This window comes from Myotis brandtii, unplaced genomic scaffold (assembly GCF_000412655.1).
Source record: "Myotis brandtii unplaced genomic scaffold, ASM41265v1 scaffold134, whole genome shotgun sequence".
NCBI classification, from domain to species: domain Eukaryota; kingdom Metazoa; phylum Chordata; class Mammalia; order Chiroptera; family Vespertilionidae; genus Myotis; species Myotis brandtii.
The window spans coordinates 69,792-85,978 of record NW_005354756.1 but is presented as its reverse complement, the minus strand read 5'-3'; the positions used below and the strand labels follow the sequence as shown (position 1 = coordinate 85,978).

The 16,187-nt window shown below is 51.9% G+C and overlaps 1 protein-coding gene across 1 annotated transcript in view; it reads right to left on the bottom strand.

Moving 5' to 3' along the window:
* The window catches only part of CNTN3 (contactin 3 (plasmacytoma associated)), a 90,316-nt gene that overhangs the window by 23,000 nt on the left and 51,129 nt on the right, over positions 1-16,187 (bottom strand). The window contains exons 5-10 of the mRNA XM_014534931.1: positions 9,785-9,988; positions 7,717-7,819; positions 7,067-7,251; positions 6,144-6,280; positions 4,788-4,917; positions 4,177-4,327 (exon numbers count right to left, since the gene is read on the bottom strand). Of these exons, the coding sequence (XP_014390417.1) occupies positions 4,177-4,327; positions 4,788-4,917; positions 6,144-6,280; positions 7,067-7,251; positions 7,717-7,819; positions 9,785-9,988 (910 nt within the window). The remainder of the gene's footprint in view (positions 1-4,176; positions 4,328-4,787; positions 4,918-6,143; positions 6,281-7,066; positions 7,252-7,716; positions 7,820-9,784; positions 9,989-16,187) is intronic.

The following is a 16,187-nucleotide window of genomic DNA, read 5'->3' as shown; positions in this document are numbered from 1 at the left end:
CGACAGTCACCCTCTCCACCCACGCTCGGCTCCGCAAGCAGGGACTGCTGTTCTCTGTCCCCAAAGCTGTGCCTTTTCCAGGAATGTCATCAACATGGCACCCCCAGCCTATAATGCTGATGGCACTCTAACAGCCACCTGCTAACTATATGCAAAAAATACACTGAGAATATGGGTTAATACGTTTTAAAAACACTGTCGGCATCACGGCCACTGATACTTGAAAGAAATCTTTACCATTTCCTCCTTTTAGGAGCATTTAAATGTCTACATTAAATGCTGCATAGAACATAAAACAATTTTAATGTGTTTAATTAGAAATAATGGACCATCCTTCGCCTCGCCTCTGAATGAAGGCCGTCGCAGTAAAGCATCTACTGTGATCAGCAGCGGCATTCAGGTGAAAGCCCCATTAAAAAAAAATAATTGGCGAATGCATTTTAAAGGCTACCCGGGGACACGGGGAGCTCAGCAGCCTTTCAAATGTGCCAACAGGAGGTTTCTTCTTGCTGACGGCGCCTGTTTGCACTGTCCGGGCCTTTTTCAAGTTTACTTTGCTTAAAGGAGAACAGTCCCCCCATCTTCATTCCGGTCTTGGAAACTCGTGGGTTTGAGGAAATGGGTCAATGTCACAGCTCGGAGACACTGACGCGTCTGAGACCTGGGACGCTGGGCGGGGAGGGGAGGGCAGGGCAGGGAGAGGGGCGGCACTTCTTCTCAACAGGGGGTGGCACACCGAGAAAATAAACGGCAGGAACATCCCCAAACAAAACAAAACAACTTCGCCCCATGTCGACACCGGTGATTTCCACGTTTGGTGCACCTGTCCGCCAGGTGAGTCACGCTGACCTTTGACTTGAGTTGACTTAATACATGAATTACTTACTAGTATCCATTGTAACCGTCAGCCCTTTAAATGGGATTGTAAAGCAGGCATCCTCCACTCAACGGTTACGTTTCCACCCACTTCCCAGGTGAGAGGCAGACCCTCCCCCGTGCCGACAGGGGCTAGGTGCCCGCCGAGAGCACCTGGTCCACCGCGTGGTTCCTGCGGCCGTCCGCCTGCTCACGGCTCCCACATCCCGTCTGCGGCTCAGCCCTCTCCCGAGTCCCGATGTGTCCGATGACTCTCCACACCCACTGCACACGCAGCCAGCCCGATGAACGTGCACTCCTTGCCCCTGTCGGCTCCTTCCGGAACCTTCCGTCTCCCTGACCAGGTCTTCCATGCACCGCCCTGGTGCTCACGCTGGAAACTGAGGAGTCACCTTTGACTCCTTCCTATCTTCTCGTTTCTTCAAATCATGAACCCCATCCTCTCGGCCCTAGTGACAGAGACTTGACTTGGGGTGGTAAACAGACAATACAGTGTACAGATGATGTGTTGTGAAATTGTGCACCTGAAACCTGTATAATTTTGTTATCCAGTGTCACCTAAATAAATTCAATGAAAAGGAAAAAGGCAACTGCTTTGGTTTTCTTTATTAATGGCAACATGAAATGATCTATAGCAATTATTCTCAATGCAGTTCTCTCCTGCCATTTTTTCTAAGTTGGCAAGGCACATTATTTTCCCTGCCATCCTTTCTACTACTTCAGAAATATCTTTAACCATATACTCGTGATTATTGAGGACAATGTTTCCAGAACATGGCAAGCAAAAGATAGGGTAGCACAAACAACATTTGAGAAAACAGGGAGTCAGGGCCAGATCACAAAGCCCTTCAGTGGGGTACGGTGGTTGGACTGTATTCTAGGAGCAATGGGAAACTTGTAACATTGTTTTTATAGGCAGTATAGGGACATGCTCTGATTTCCTTTTTTATTTTACAGTTTATATTTGATATTATACTGTATTTGTTTCAGATGTACAGCATAGTGGTTAGAAAATGATATACTTTCCTAAGTAGATTTTTGAGATATGATTATTCCTGAAGGCCACGTTTTCAAGAGCCCTGACTAGGAATCGAATCGTGACCTCTTGAGTCATAGGTCAATGCTCAACCACTGAGCCACGATGGCTGGGCTTCCATGAATTTTTGAAAAGCTTTTTACTTTTGTCGTATGTCCTCTGCTCTTTTGTTCACATCAAAACATGTTTTTCAGCTTTCCAATTTATTTTCTTTGTGGTTAGAGAACATACACAGCACGATTTCAAAGCTTTTAAGTTTATTGAGGCGGGAGAGAGCGAGGGGAGAGGGAGAGCAAAAGGAGGAGCTTTTTGGAGAGGCTATTTTCCCATTGATTTTTAGAGAGAGAGGAAGGAAGAGGAAGAGACAGAGAGAGAAACATCAATGTGAGAGAGACACATCGACTGGTTGCCTCCCGTATGAGCCTCCACCAGGGCCAGGATCCAGCCTGCAATCGAAGTGTGTGTCCTTGACGAGAATCGAACCCGGGACTCTTCAGTCCAAAGGCTGATGCTCTAGCCACTGAGCCAAACAAGCTCGGACCACCACTCCGATTTTGTAAAACAGAAATCTGACCTCTGATGTTGCTACTTTGACTTCTGCTGCCCCCCAGGGCCCACAGAACTGAACCCGGACTCCGAAATTCAGCAACCACGTCATTCCCAGTGAGACCCCTGCTCATCCCACTGCACCCCTCCTCGGGTGCTGTCCACTCGAGGGGCACGGAGCCTTCATCACCGCAAGGCAATGCCCAGGCCGCCTAGGCCTCTTTGCCCCACATGTGCTGTTCCCCTGCCTGGCACGCTTCTTCAAGAACCCTTGTCACCTCTCTGGTCTCACTGACCCGGGTCCCCCAGCAAACCTGCTGCTGCTCCCTCACATGCAGACGGGCCTTCTCAGGGAATCACAGAGCATCCTGTTCTTCCCCAAGTGGGCGCCCCTGTTTGCCTGGCACGCTTCTTCAAGAACCCTTGTCACCTCTCCGGTCTCACTGACCCAGGTCCCCCAGATAACCTGCTCCTGCTGCTGCTCCCTCACATGCAGACGGGCCTTCTCGGGGAATCACAGAGCCTCCTGTTCTTCCCCAAGTGGGTGCCCCTGTGACCCCTGCGTCACCTTCACAGACTCCAAGAAGCTAAGAACAAGGGGAGTGATGTGTCTGATAAACACCTAGCCCAGCCGGCGTGGATACAGCATCGGCCTGCGGCCTGACGGGTCTCAGGTTTGATTCCACTCAGGGCACATGCCCGGGTTGCGGGCTCGATCCCCAGTGTGGGATGTGCAGGAGGCAGCCCAGCAAGGATTCTCTCTCATCACTGATATTTCCATCTCTCTCCCCCTCTCCCTTCCTCTCTGAAATCAATAAAAACACATTTAAACAAAGACTAAATACCTAGTGACTAGCCTGTAGCTGGTCCTCAAAATATTTCCAAATGGAAGAATGAGCACTTGATGCTGAGAGCCTGGGCCGCTCTCCGCACCATAAGCCTGTTATCTGCTCAGAGCAGCTCTTCGGAGACCTCGGCTGGGAACTAACCCCTATTCCCTGAGCCTGAGACGCTCTCCCCACCTGAGAGCAACGCTGGCATCTTCAACAGGGCTCTGCCTCTCGGAGACTCATGAGGACAGGAGGGAAAGTCCTGTCTAAGATGAAGTCCTCTCGCAAAGAGGGAGAGAGCGCTATTTTTAGATTCCAGGGCCCGGCTACTGTCATCAGGAGGGGATTACAGAACAAAACAGGCTACCCTGGTCCTGAAACACCTCCCCTTGTGTTGAAATGCGACTGCGTCTCACCTCCTATTGAAAACCTAGTCAGAATGTGGAAAATGAAGGATGGAATCCTCATTGGAAATGGAGCCGGCTGGCCTGAAGGGGGCGCTGTCCTGCTCTGCCACCTGGACCCCAAAGAGGAGGACAGACCAGGGCAGCGGAGGAGGGAAGGGATCCTCCTGGCCAGCAGAACACCCCACCTGTCAGTCCTCACCTGCAGCACCTTTGGCTGAGCTCCTGTGACATTAGCCCCGCCCCCAGGATGCTGTGACCACCCCAGCTCCTCCAAAGGCCCCTCCCCCTCCTCCTCCTCTAGGATCAAGTCCAGCTGCTCCTTGACCATGACTGGGGAGGGTGCACCCCAGCTCCCAGTCCCCAGGGCATCCCCCTGCTATTCTGGAGCAAACGCGTCTTGCAGGTAAAATAACTGCATCTTCCATAGTGTCTGAGGCCCGCAGGTCTCCCCGTGGAAAGCGGGGGGAAACCAAGCCAATACCTTCCATCCTCCCGCACGGTCACCTCGCCTCTTTTCCAGGAGCACACGGCCCGGGGGGCGGCTCGTGGTCGGCAGTCCAGGCCCACCACACTGCCCACCTGCGCCCGCACCAGCTTCTTCATGGGAGTCGCGGAGAAGTCCGGAGCGGAGGCTGGAGAGGAGGGAGGAACAGGAGGGAGGAACAGGAGAGAGGACCAGGGCTCAGGTTAAAAACACAGAAGCCACTGGGGCGTAGGCCTTGTTGAGAAACCCCGACCCACTCCCCGGGAAAACCATACATGTTATCAGATGTGGGAATATAAAAATAAGTATTTCTGCCCAGCCGGCATGGCTCAGGGGTTGAGCATCGACCGATGAACCAGGAGGTCACGGTTCGATTGCCGGTCAGGGCACATGCCCGGGTTGAGGGCTTGATCTCCAGTGTGGGGAGTGCAGGAGGCAGCCGATCCATGATTCTCTCTCATCATTGATGTTTCTCTCTCTCCCTCTCCCTTCCCCTCTGGAATCAAGAAAAATAAATTAAAAAAAGAAAAAAGAAAAGTAAGTATTTCTGCTTCTGGCAACATGGAGGGTTTAGGAAAAATAACAAGACCAGAGAAGGGGCGCCTCACCCAGCACCCGGAGCTCGGCGCTGGAGTAGGCGAGGCCGTGCTTGTTCTCTGCCACGCACTGGAACATGCCCGCGTCCGCCACGCTCAGGTTCACGATGCTCAGGGCGCCGTTCTCCAGCTGGATCCGCTCCTGCACGGAGACCAAGACCTCCCCCAGGTCAGTGTGTCCACCCCACCGTCTCAGAGCAGTGGAACTGCTGAAAACTACTTTTTTTTTTTGTTGTTAATCCTCCACAAGGATATTTTTTCCGTTGATTTTTTATTTTTTTATTTTTATCGTTCCCATTGATTTTTAGAGAGAGTGGAAGGGAGGGGGAGAGACACAGAGAGAGAGAGAAATATCGGCGTGAGAGAGACACATTGACTGGTTGCCTCCCACAGGTGCCCCGACTGGGCTGGGACTGAACCGACAACCCAGGTAACGTGCCCTTGACTGAAACTGAACCAGGGGCTCTGCAGTCTGCAGGCTGACGCTCCACGAACTGAGCAAACCCAGCCGAGGCTGACGACAGCTTCTTCACAAGATCCTCCTTCGTGTCCTCAGATGGCCAGGCCACCTGCCTTGAAATCTAAACTCTTCTTCATTTGAAAATGTGGGAATGATTAGTGTGAGAGCCACGCACTGAAATACTAACAAGCATGTCAGTCCGAAAGGATATCCGTAAGTAACAAGGAAAGGTAAAATGTTGCCACCATTTAACTCTTCCTTAAGTATATCTGCAAGTAACAAAGAAAGAGGTAAAATGCTGCCACCACTTACTCTTCCAGAATGCTTTTAAAGTACATATATTTTTTATTGATTTCAGAAAGGAAGGGAAAGGGAGAGAGAGCTCTTTAACATTAAAGACCCTTAAAAATGTCACAAGCTTTCCATCTCCTCAACTGCAAAGGTTTTCACCATTTTTTAAAAAAAATGTTGATTAAAGACATTATACATTCTGCGCATTAAAAAGTGTTCTGGGGCTTGGCCGGCGTGGCTCAGTAGTTGAGCATCAACCTATGAACCAGGGGGTCACGGCTTGACTCCCAATCAGGGCACATGTCCGGGTTGTGGGCTTGATCCCCAGTGTGGGGCGTGCAGGAGGCAGCTAATCAATGATTCTCTCTCATCACTGATGTTTCTATCTCTCTCTCCCTTCCCCTTCCTCTCTGAAATCAATAAAAAAATATATATTTTTAAAAGGTGGTGCAGCATCGCATAGACTAAATTCACAAAAATCACTCTTTCCCCATGAAATGCAATGTGAGGACGCTCTCCCCGTGGTGACGGGGTTTCCACCTGTACCGCTCCTCACACACAGACACAGGGACAGAGGGACAGAGGGACAGAGGCGGACGCCCCGGGACGGGCCTCACCTCCAGCGCCAGGGCCTCCCCGTTCCTCAGCCACCGGTAGGAGGGCTTGGGCTTCCCGCCGGCCCGGCAATCCCAGCGCAGGCTCTCCTCCACCGCGGCCTCCACGTCGCCGATGAGCTGGACCCAGTGAGGCTTTGCTGCAAGGGAAGGAATGCATCAAGCCCCAGCCGAGGAAAGGATAGATACGCTCTCCACGGACATGTCCACGGGCACAAGACAGAGCCACAGATGGACGTGAGCCCTAAAGCGGATACTGTTTCATTCCCTCCGTCCCGACCCCACGGATTCATCAACGTTTCCATATTGAGGGGGAGGTGGCCACGGTCACTTCTAAGCCAAGCTCTTCCCCCGTTGTCTGCTTCCAAGCTCTGTGCACTCTGGGACACTCTCCAGTGCGATCCCTGGGCCTGGCCTGAGTCCTCTCGCAATCCTGGACCCCCCGGCGGATGTGGGACTGCTGGTTTCGGCCCAATCCCTGCAGCCCAGGCCGAGGGGCCCCATCGGTACACAAATTTGGTTAATCTCTTCCCGCCCTCCCCCCTGCCCCCTTCCCTCTGAGATTCATCAGTCTGTTCCATGTTTCCATGCCTGTGTGTTGAGCATCTGCCCCCTGGTGATCAGTGCGCCTCATAGCTACCGGTCGAATGGTTGAACGGTCAGACGGTCGCTAAGCTTTTATATATAGAGATCATAGGAATCATTTTAAAATGCAGAGAAAGAACATGGCATGCCTCCAACTGCAGACTTCTATGTCTTTTCAACCCCTTTTACGATATTCATCCTGATTTCACAAAATGGAGATCAAGTTGGACCCCGGATTCTGCCATGACCTCCCGCCCCACCCACTTCAGAGTTTGATAAGAGAGAAGCTCCCACTCCCACTGGCCCACGGGGACAGGGACACCGACCACGGGGACACGTACCGTAGTAAGTGAGACGCCCCCGGGCCACGTTTCTCCCCCGGGAATTCTCGGCGAGGCACTCGTAGGAGCCTGCGTCCTCCTGTTCGAAGCCGGGGATCTCGAGCACACCTCCGAATTTCCGGAAGTTAATTTTACTGGGGAAAGGCCGCCCGTCACTCCTCCTCCAAGTGATCCGGGGCACGGGGCTGCGAGGAAATGCGGTGCGTTAGTTGCTCTTGTAAACTGAAGCCTGGAACAAGTACAGCTTTAGTTTGAATCCAGAAAAAGACAAGGGGTTTCTGGCCTTGTCAATTACACACACCTACCCCGACCTCTTCAGGTTCCCAGCGCAATAACATACGTGCTGCGTTTTCCTGCGTGAACTCATGATTTGGTGTAAAAGGTCTAACCTACCCACTGCATGATCATAGGAATGAGGAAAAGAAACATAACACCAGTTCTTTACAAAATCAGGCAGAGGCGTGTTCAGCAGACGCCTTTAGAGTTTCACAGCAAATGATACATGCACATTCCCCCTGTGCTTTTTCCTTTGCTTCCAAATGAAAGAAAGAAAGAAAATAAGGCAAAGAAGAGTCTGTCATAAACCATCTCGATCCCGTACGGCACCTGCCGTTCAGCACGTCGGAGGGAGGGAGGGCGACGGAACTTACTTCCCGAGGGCGAAGCATTCCAGCCTCACGGTGGACCCTTTCGCGGCCGGAAGAGTTTCTGGAAACTGAACTTCTATTTTAGGTTCATATTCGCCCATCACACCTGTAAAGCCACAATGCAGATTGCACGGTTTCACCCTTTCCTTGGGAACCGGCCCCTTTCCCTCCAAGACAGTGTTCTCTTCCTGCCTCTGGGACGAGCGTCTCCCAGGGATGCCAATGACTCACTTCCCGCCCGTTAGCGGGTTCGGACGCTGAGCTGACTCGGGCCGCATGGGCAACATGAGTAAGCATCCTCGGATTCCCAGGTTCCTAAGCTACCGTGTACGGAATGGTTCTGAGAAAAGCGCCATGGGTTTTCCTTGTAGAAAATGGGTGGCTTTGGTATCGTCTGCCCCATTAGGACATTCCCGGTCAAACTGAAATATACAAGGCGTTCTGACTTCTTGACGTACCACGAAGAGCAAAAATTATGGGAGGAAAGTTACTTAGTGGCACCCTGGCAGCTCAGACCGAGTTAGTAAGTGGATCCCTGCCAACAGGAAACAGTAATGTAAAAACTGGGGAAGGACACGGGCAATTATAACAGACCAGGAAGAGGGCTCGGGTAACTGTGGTCCGGCATTGGGATGCATCAGAGATGGTTTTGAGTACTAATAAGTGGGCGGTGTCTCAGGCTTACATGTCTGCTTCCTCTGCAGCTCATAGGCTCCCTTGAAACAGCCATGAAGGACATAATGAAACATTATTTCCCCAGCTTTACTTAGGTATGATTGACAAAGAAATACTGTATCTATTTAGGTTGTATGGTAAATATCCTATATAATAAAAGGCTAATATGCAAATCGACCGAACGGTGGAATGACCGGTCGCTATGACCCGCTCTGACCCCCAGAGGGCAGACGCTCAATGCAGGAGCTGCCTCCTTGTGGTCAGTGCGCTCCCACGGGGGAGCACCACTCAGCCAGAAGCCCTGAGCCAGGCTCACAGCTGGTGAGCGTAGCAGCGGTGGCGGGAGCCTCTCCTGCCTCTGTGGCAGCACTAAGGATGTCCAAATGCCTGCTTGGGCCCACTGCCTGTCAGTCTGACATCCCCCAAGAGCTCCTGGACTGTGAGAGGGCATATATAGGCTGGGCTGAGGGACGCCCCCAAGTGCACGAATCTCATGCACCAGGCCTCTAGTGTTGTATATATTTAGACTTCTTTTAGTGTACAATGTGATGATTTAATATATGTACATCTTGTGAAATGATTATCTCAGTCAAGGTTACACATAGAGGCCCTCCCATGGATACTGCTTTTAATTCATTGTTATTTTTTGATTGTGATGAGAGCACTTAACATCTGCTCTCTAAGCTAATTCCAAGGACACAACACAGTGCTGTGAGTTATCATCACCACGCTCCTGGTGGCAGACAAAATGACACATTATCAAAGGGTGGCTCAGTGGTTGAGCATCGACCTATGAGCCAGGAGGTCATGGTTTGATTCCTGGTCAGGGCATTGCCTGGTTGTGGGCTCGATCCCCAGTAGGGTGGTGCAGGAGGCAGCCGACCAGTGCTTCTCTCTCATCATTGATGCTTCTATCTCTCCCTCTCTCTTCTTCTCTGAATCAATTAAAATATATATATTTTTAAAAAGGGTATAAACTTTCAGCTGTATGATGCATACGTTTTGGGGACCTAATGTGCATGTTTTTTCTTTTCTTATAGAGAACTTTTAGCTTGTAACAAAGTGCCTTAAGCTGGCGAGGGTGAGGACAGAGGACTTTGTGGGGAGCAGCACGGTCCCAGGCTCAGGGGCCCTGCGCCTGGTTTAACGGGGTCACCATCCAGAGTTAATCACTTTGGAACACCAGGCCCCTCGTTTTCATTCTGCAAATTCTGAAGCTGGCCCTGCGTGAGGACTGTGGGCAGGGACCCGTGGTTTATGGAGTCATTGTGGTCCCTGCGCTCGAAAGTATTTCTTGTTCCGAAACAAATGCAACGGTAATTCTTCGAGATACACTTTTCACTCTCCCTGTGAGTTTTTGCTTGGATTCACCACATTTCCACCTCGAGTTTCCTACCGTCGGCGCGCAGCATCAGCGGCGTCGGGGAGCCCAGCACCCTGGCGGCGGTCACCACGCTCGTCACCACGCACGTGTAGTTCCCGACGTCGGACGGCTCCACCTTGGCTACGTAGAGGTGGCCTGTCTCCTGAGAGATGAACCTCCGGCCATCCTCCTCAACAAAGGAAGGGTATTCATTGAAGATCCATGCATAGGATAGTTCTAATAGAAGTTTTGGGGAGAAAAACATTCTATTATTAAGGAAAGTTTCCACATTAAGAATGTACACGCCACCTTTTCTATACAGAGTGTTTCTGGGGCAGGTCACGAAGAGAGGCCGCTACGGGACCCCTGGGCGTCCACTCTGGGCTGAGATGGAGGACCTCACTGTTTAGCATTCTTTCCTCTATTGTTTTTTGTTGTTGTTAATCCTCACCTGAGGATATTTTTTCCATTGATATTTAGAGAGAGTAGAAAGGAGGGAGGGACGGCGAGGGAGGGAGAGACAGAAAAGAGAGAATCATTGATGTGAGAGAGACACATTGATCAATTACCTCCTACACGCTCTCCGCCCAGGGCCAAGGACTGAATCACAACTCAGTGACACCTCAGCGTACCTCCTGCACACCCCTGCCCTTGAAGGGGGATCGAACCTGGAGCCTTTGGTGTGCGGACCGATGCTCTTAGCACTGGGTCACACCTGCCAGGGCTGATCACATTCTTTTTTGAATTTTTTATTGACTTTAGAGAAAGAGTACGGGAGAAGGATAGAGAAACATCAATGAGAGAGAAACATGGATCGGTTGCCTCCTGCACGCCCCCTACTGGGGATCGAGCCCACAACCTACCCATGTGCCCTGACTCAGAATGGAACCATGACCTCCCGGTGGGTGCATGAGGCGAAGCTCAATCCACTGAGCCACACGGCCGGGCCAGATTAGCCTTCCTGTGGCAGCTGGTACCAGTGTCAATGTCATTACCCTTCCAGACCCAGACCCCCTCCCCGCCCCCCAAGTCTCTCTGCTTCAGTCTGGACCCTGTACTTTGTGTGTCCACGCGACCCATTCATGCTCTCTCCTTGTTACCAATTCCCATCATGGCCTTTCCTGGCCTAGAACGCTCCGCCCTCTGCAGTGGCCCCAGGAGTAATGCAAAACGCTTGAGTCTGAGACCCCGACTGGTGCAGCCCCACTTGGAGCCTGGGCATCGCAGGAGCCTGAGCTGGTGACGTCCTCTCCTCAATCTGCCCCCAGCTCCCTCCCTTTCCACACCCACCCCGTTCTGCTGTGGACACTTCTCCGTGGTTTTCAAAGCTCCGTCCCAGCGTGAGGAGTCACCTGCTCTGGTCCTACTCAGGGCAACTAGACACCTGCATCCCCTAAAAAAGGTGTCACTCGGCATGGGATCACCAATTTCCTGGTCTGTTCTCCCCCTGCCTGGTAACAAGTGATGTCAGTTCTTCTCCTGCCTGCCCCACTCCCAGCCAATCAGCACAATGAATCATCCAAACACATGTAGCAGTCTTCAATACACATGTTATCTAGTCATTTTGGTCCCTGCACTCGAAAATATTTATGTATTAATGAATAATACATTTATGCTACTACCTCCCTCCTACCGTTAAATCTGAATGTTTTCTTGAATATCAGGGTCCAAAGAAATGACTTTCTCCTGGATTATCAGATCCCTTCTTCGGTGGCTCTATTTTCTCTTAGGATTTTATTAACCTCATTGCAGCGGTTCATTATGCTAATGCTTTTCCAAAGGAAAATATATGGGTCACCACAGACCCATATAGTTCTGACAAAATGTATGTAACCAAGATACATTTAATGAACAGTAAGTCCAAACATGTCCCGGAGGCCTGGAGGCCCCGGTGACGGGCCCTTCCATTCAGTGGAGGGGCCAGCAGGTCCGATCACCAGTGACAACGGGACCGCGTGGACAGGCAGGCCACAGCTGCTGCGGCTCCAGGGGCAGGAGAGGGGACAGTTTCCCAGGTGAGGAACAGGTGTTGAAGGACAGGAGGGCAGGTAAAGCCCTGCTCTGTGTGTAAACCAGCGCCTCCCCTTGGGCCTGGAGGCAACGTCCTTTTCCATGACCTCCCTTCACAGAACTGTCTGTGATGCCAACTTCCACCGATGATCCCCTCACCTCCACCCAGGATCCGAGGTTCCTGGTACCTGCCCCCCGGACACTCCCCGACAGGTGCGCATCCCGGAGTCAAAGAGCGAAAGCCTATTAAGAGCCCCACCGCAGAGAAGGGAAAATGTCCCATTTAGGGAACCCCTTCCCGGCAGCTTACTGACGGGGCAGGAGCCCAGCACCCTCATCCATGAAACAAGGGAGAAAGGGAGACGCACTCACGCCCCCGAGGCCTGCCCTGCTGCAGGGATGGCCCGCAGGATGCGTTAACACACAGGCCCTCTCCCCGATGGAAAGCATTAGAAAACCAGGTGATGTACCGCATTCTGATACAGTAACGCACACCCGCTGCCAGCCCATCAGACGAATAAAAACCTGCCTTTGTGGTCAACGTCGGTTGTATCCCGCCCAATAAAATACACGTCAAGTCAGCAGGAGACTTTTCCATGTAATTTCGTGTCTGATGATAAATACAATGCTACCCTAAAAACGATAATTTTATGTCCTCAGACAAGCTAGACTTTACAAAACCTCTTGTGTAAATCACAAACGTTACGCAAAAGCCACCTGCCCCCTGGGCTTTCTGGTAACAACGCTACATGCATCTTAGGGACATGAGGCATTTTTTATTAGAGAACAAAGGGTTTTACCCTCCAAGCCATACATTTACAAAGTGAATTGCTGGACGTGGGCTTCTGCAGAGCAATGCATGATGGGTGCCATCCTTCCCGCGGCCACAGTCCCCCCGGGTCACTTACGCACAAGGCCGGTCACTTAACACGAAATATGACACCGGAGCGTTTACCTGAGATCCATGGACACAAATACCACTGACACTTAACGGGGGCACCTCACCTCCGTCATAAATTCCATTGCCAGGGAGATGTAACCCTTGGGCGGGCAATTTCTAGAGGAAATTCTGTCGGAAGAAAATGGCAGTTGGGCAAAACTGTCAAGGCAACTTGGGCACTGGCTGTGGAGCCATTTGGGGGAAGGCGCGCTCCTTTGAAAGAAGGTGCGTTTCAGAAGTTCTCCCACTGCAGATACAGCTGATTCTCACTGCCAATAGGCCTGGAGGTCAATTCCTCCCAGTGACACCTAAAAACCTACAATGCCGCAGGCTGAACATCATTTAAGTTTGTTTTTGTTTTTTTTTAATCCTCACGCAATGAGTGAGAATATTTTTTTCCATTGATTTTTAGAGAGAGTGGAAAGGTTGGGGGAGGGGGAGAGAGAGAGAGAAACATTGACGCGTTAGAGACACATTGATTGGTTGCCTCCTACTTGCGCCCCAAAGAGGAAAAAGAAAATGTTTTAAATAAGAAAAAGGAAGAGTGCCCTTGACCGGGAATCGAACCTGAGACCCTTTGGCCGATGCTCTAACCATTGAACCAAACTGGCCAGGGCAAAATCATTTATGTTTGAAGAGTAAATGATCAACCGTTAGGACTTCGAGGTCCGTACCTCACAGCAGAGGCGCCTGTGTACACGTCTAACGTGTGCCTGTGTGGTCTTTCAGGAGCTGTGTGCTAGGTGCTATTTGGGCAACATTCCCCCACACAGTAGGTTTCCTGGTTGAGCCTCAAGGAAACCTACTATGAGTTCATATTCACGGGTCCAACCGCCGAGGGTTCCAAGAGCAGAACCAGAAAAGTGACGTTCTCTCCCTCCTTCCGCACTCGAGGCCGATTCTAACTCGGCTGCCTGGGCCCTAAACTGAATGTGGTGAACACACACCCGCTCGCCTGTGGCTGGTGCGCTGCTGAGAGGTGGTGACACCCAGTACAGGCCACGAAGCCTGAAGGACATCCCTGACCTTGTCAGAAAGCCTGTGTGAAGGTCACTGTCCCACGGACCAGCCACAGGAGTGACGTCCTACCTCACCTCCACTCCCTCTTGTTTGTGGGGCTCCCTGTTGTCCCAGCCCCACCTGGCTTCCCAGGCTCAGGCTGCGTGTCCCCTCGGCCTCCCGGCTCTACACCCCGTGTGGAGCTGCCGCCTTTGGGAGCAGCTCTGAACTATGTCCACGGTCACAGCCACGGCCATGGCCACGGCTGAGAGAAAAGGCAGTGTCCTCGCTCTGTAGCCTGTTCTCTTTCCAGAGCCGGAGTCTCTTCAGTGGGTGCCCGCGTCCCCGTCACACTCGGACCCTGAAGCGCTGCTGTTCTTGGTCGTCACTGCCAAGTGTGTCAGGGAAGCACCTCTCCTCGGTGGCCCCCCCGCCCCCCGGCACCAGGCACTGCACCCCCTGTGCCCAGGGCAGCCGTCCTTCCACGCCTGCCATGTGGAACCCAGGAACCCAGGGCTTCCTGTGGCATCTCTGCTTGTCCGCACGCTCCTACTTTTTATTTCCAACTTTTCCTTTATTCTTTTTAAATGTAACATTTTTAAATTTTCTATTGTTGATAGTGTTACAGATATCTCCCATTTTCCTTTACACCCTCCCCCACCCCACGTATTCACCACCCCGTTGCCCATGTCCATGGGCCTTGCCTGTAAGTCTGTACGTTCTGTGGTTTATCTCTTCTCATCCCCCCACCCCCACATCCAGGTATGTCCGTCTGTTCCACGCCTCCCTGCTTCGGGTCTTATTTTGTTGGTCAGTTCCTTTTGTGCACTAGGTGCCCCCGTAAGTGAGGTCATGTGACATCCAGCTTCCTCAGATTGGCTTGTTTCACTGAACATCACTTTTCCTCTCTTTTTGAGGAACCTCCCGAAGACACAGGTGGGGTGTGGCCCTGCAGTCCAGCCATGCCCTCTGCCAGGGGCACCTTCCTCAGCTGAGATGGGACAATGCAACGTTCACGCCTTCGGTATCAGTAACTGACGTTTCCTTTCTACCTGCGGCCCAGGAGGAGATAAAGAACCCTGCGGCCTCTGGAGTGCTAATTGCAGCCAATGATCATTTGACTGACCTGCCTTGCTATTACCATGATGTGCAGAACTTACCTGCTTGCAAAATGGAAATTTCCTTCAGCACCGGCTCCGCGGGGAAGCCCACACCGAATGGGCCCAGCGGGGGTGCTTTCGGGTTATAATTCCCACATCATCACTCAGCGAATTACCCACGGCTTCCTGGGGCCGCAAAGGCCACAAATAACTCACAGGTGGGACCGTGGGCCCTGACCTACCCGGATAATGAAGGGCTGGCGGACACGGCACCCGGCCTGTCCCTTCCTCACTGGTCCCGCTTCTTTTATGACAATTAAGCCTTGTTCTCAAAGGAATGTCCTGGGGGCTGGATGTGTCTCTCTTTGCCATGTGGGGGATTTTTTTTTAAAGGAGAATAAAATGTCCATTTTCACTGGTAAATAGAAATGAGGTTTTCAGTAGAAGATGAACTCACCTGACAAATCAGAAGTGTGTTCTTACTGGGGATAGTAAATGAGTCCTCAGAAAGCCATGGAAATTAAAGTTCTTCTTTTCTCTCTCTCTCTCTCACCAACACGCACACAGACACACACACACACACACACACACCAAGTACCCCTGGTCACCACTGGCTTATCAAACTGTTCATCAAAACAGTTAGACAGCCCTGCCGGTGTGGCTCAGTGTCGACCTATGAACCAGGAGGTCACGGTTCGATTCCCGGTCAGGGCACATGCCCAGTTTTCAGGCTCCATCCCAGTGGGGGGTGTGCAGGAGGCAGCGGATCAACGATTCTCTCATATCATTGATGTTTCTCTCTCCCTCTCCCTTCCTCTCTCTGAAATCAGTAAAAATATATTGAAAATAAAGTTGTAAGAGCACCGGCTCCTTTTATTTTTATTTTTGGCTCCGAATGTCTTTACCTGATTCGACACAAAGCGGCACAAAGCGCCCAGCTGCTCCCTGCTCGGACGGTTCCACGCGGAGCAGCTCTGAGGAGAGACAGGACCCGGACAGAAGGCTCAGCATCAGCACCGGGGCCTCTTCCGCAGCCAACGGGACGGGACGGCAGTGCTCCTTCCAGGAGGCGGGCAGGTGACGGGAGTTAGAGGCGCATCCGGGCCGCCTGATCGCAGTCAAGGCTGCATTTACCCAAATCTAATCGGTCCCCCGTGATGCCACTGACCCTCCTCCAGCTGCGGGGAGGGGACGGCACCGCTTCAACGCCTTCCGTTTATCCTCCCCAACAGCCTGCCTTTCCGTTTTCCAGATAAATTCCCGTTCAACCAGCTGTCCGCTGGTCACTCTGCTCACGGCGACTCTTGTCCCTGAACATTACCCGGGTGACAGAAAGACCTCCTCTTCCCTGTCCTTCCATCCGGCGGTGGTGCTCCGCTTCAGCTCA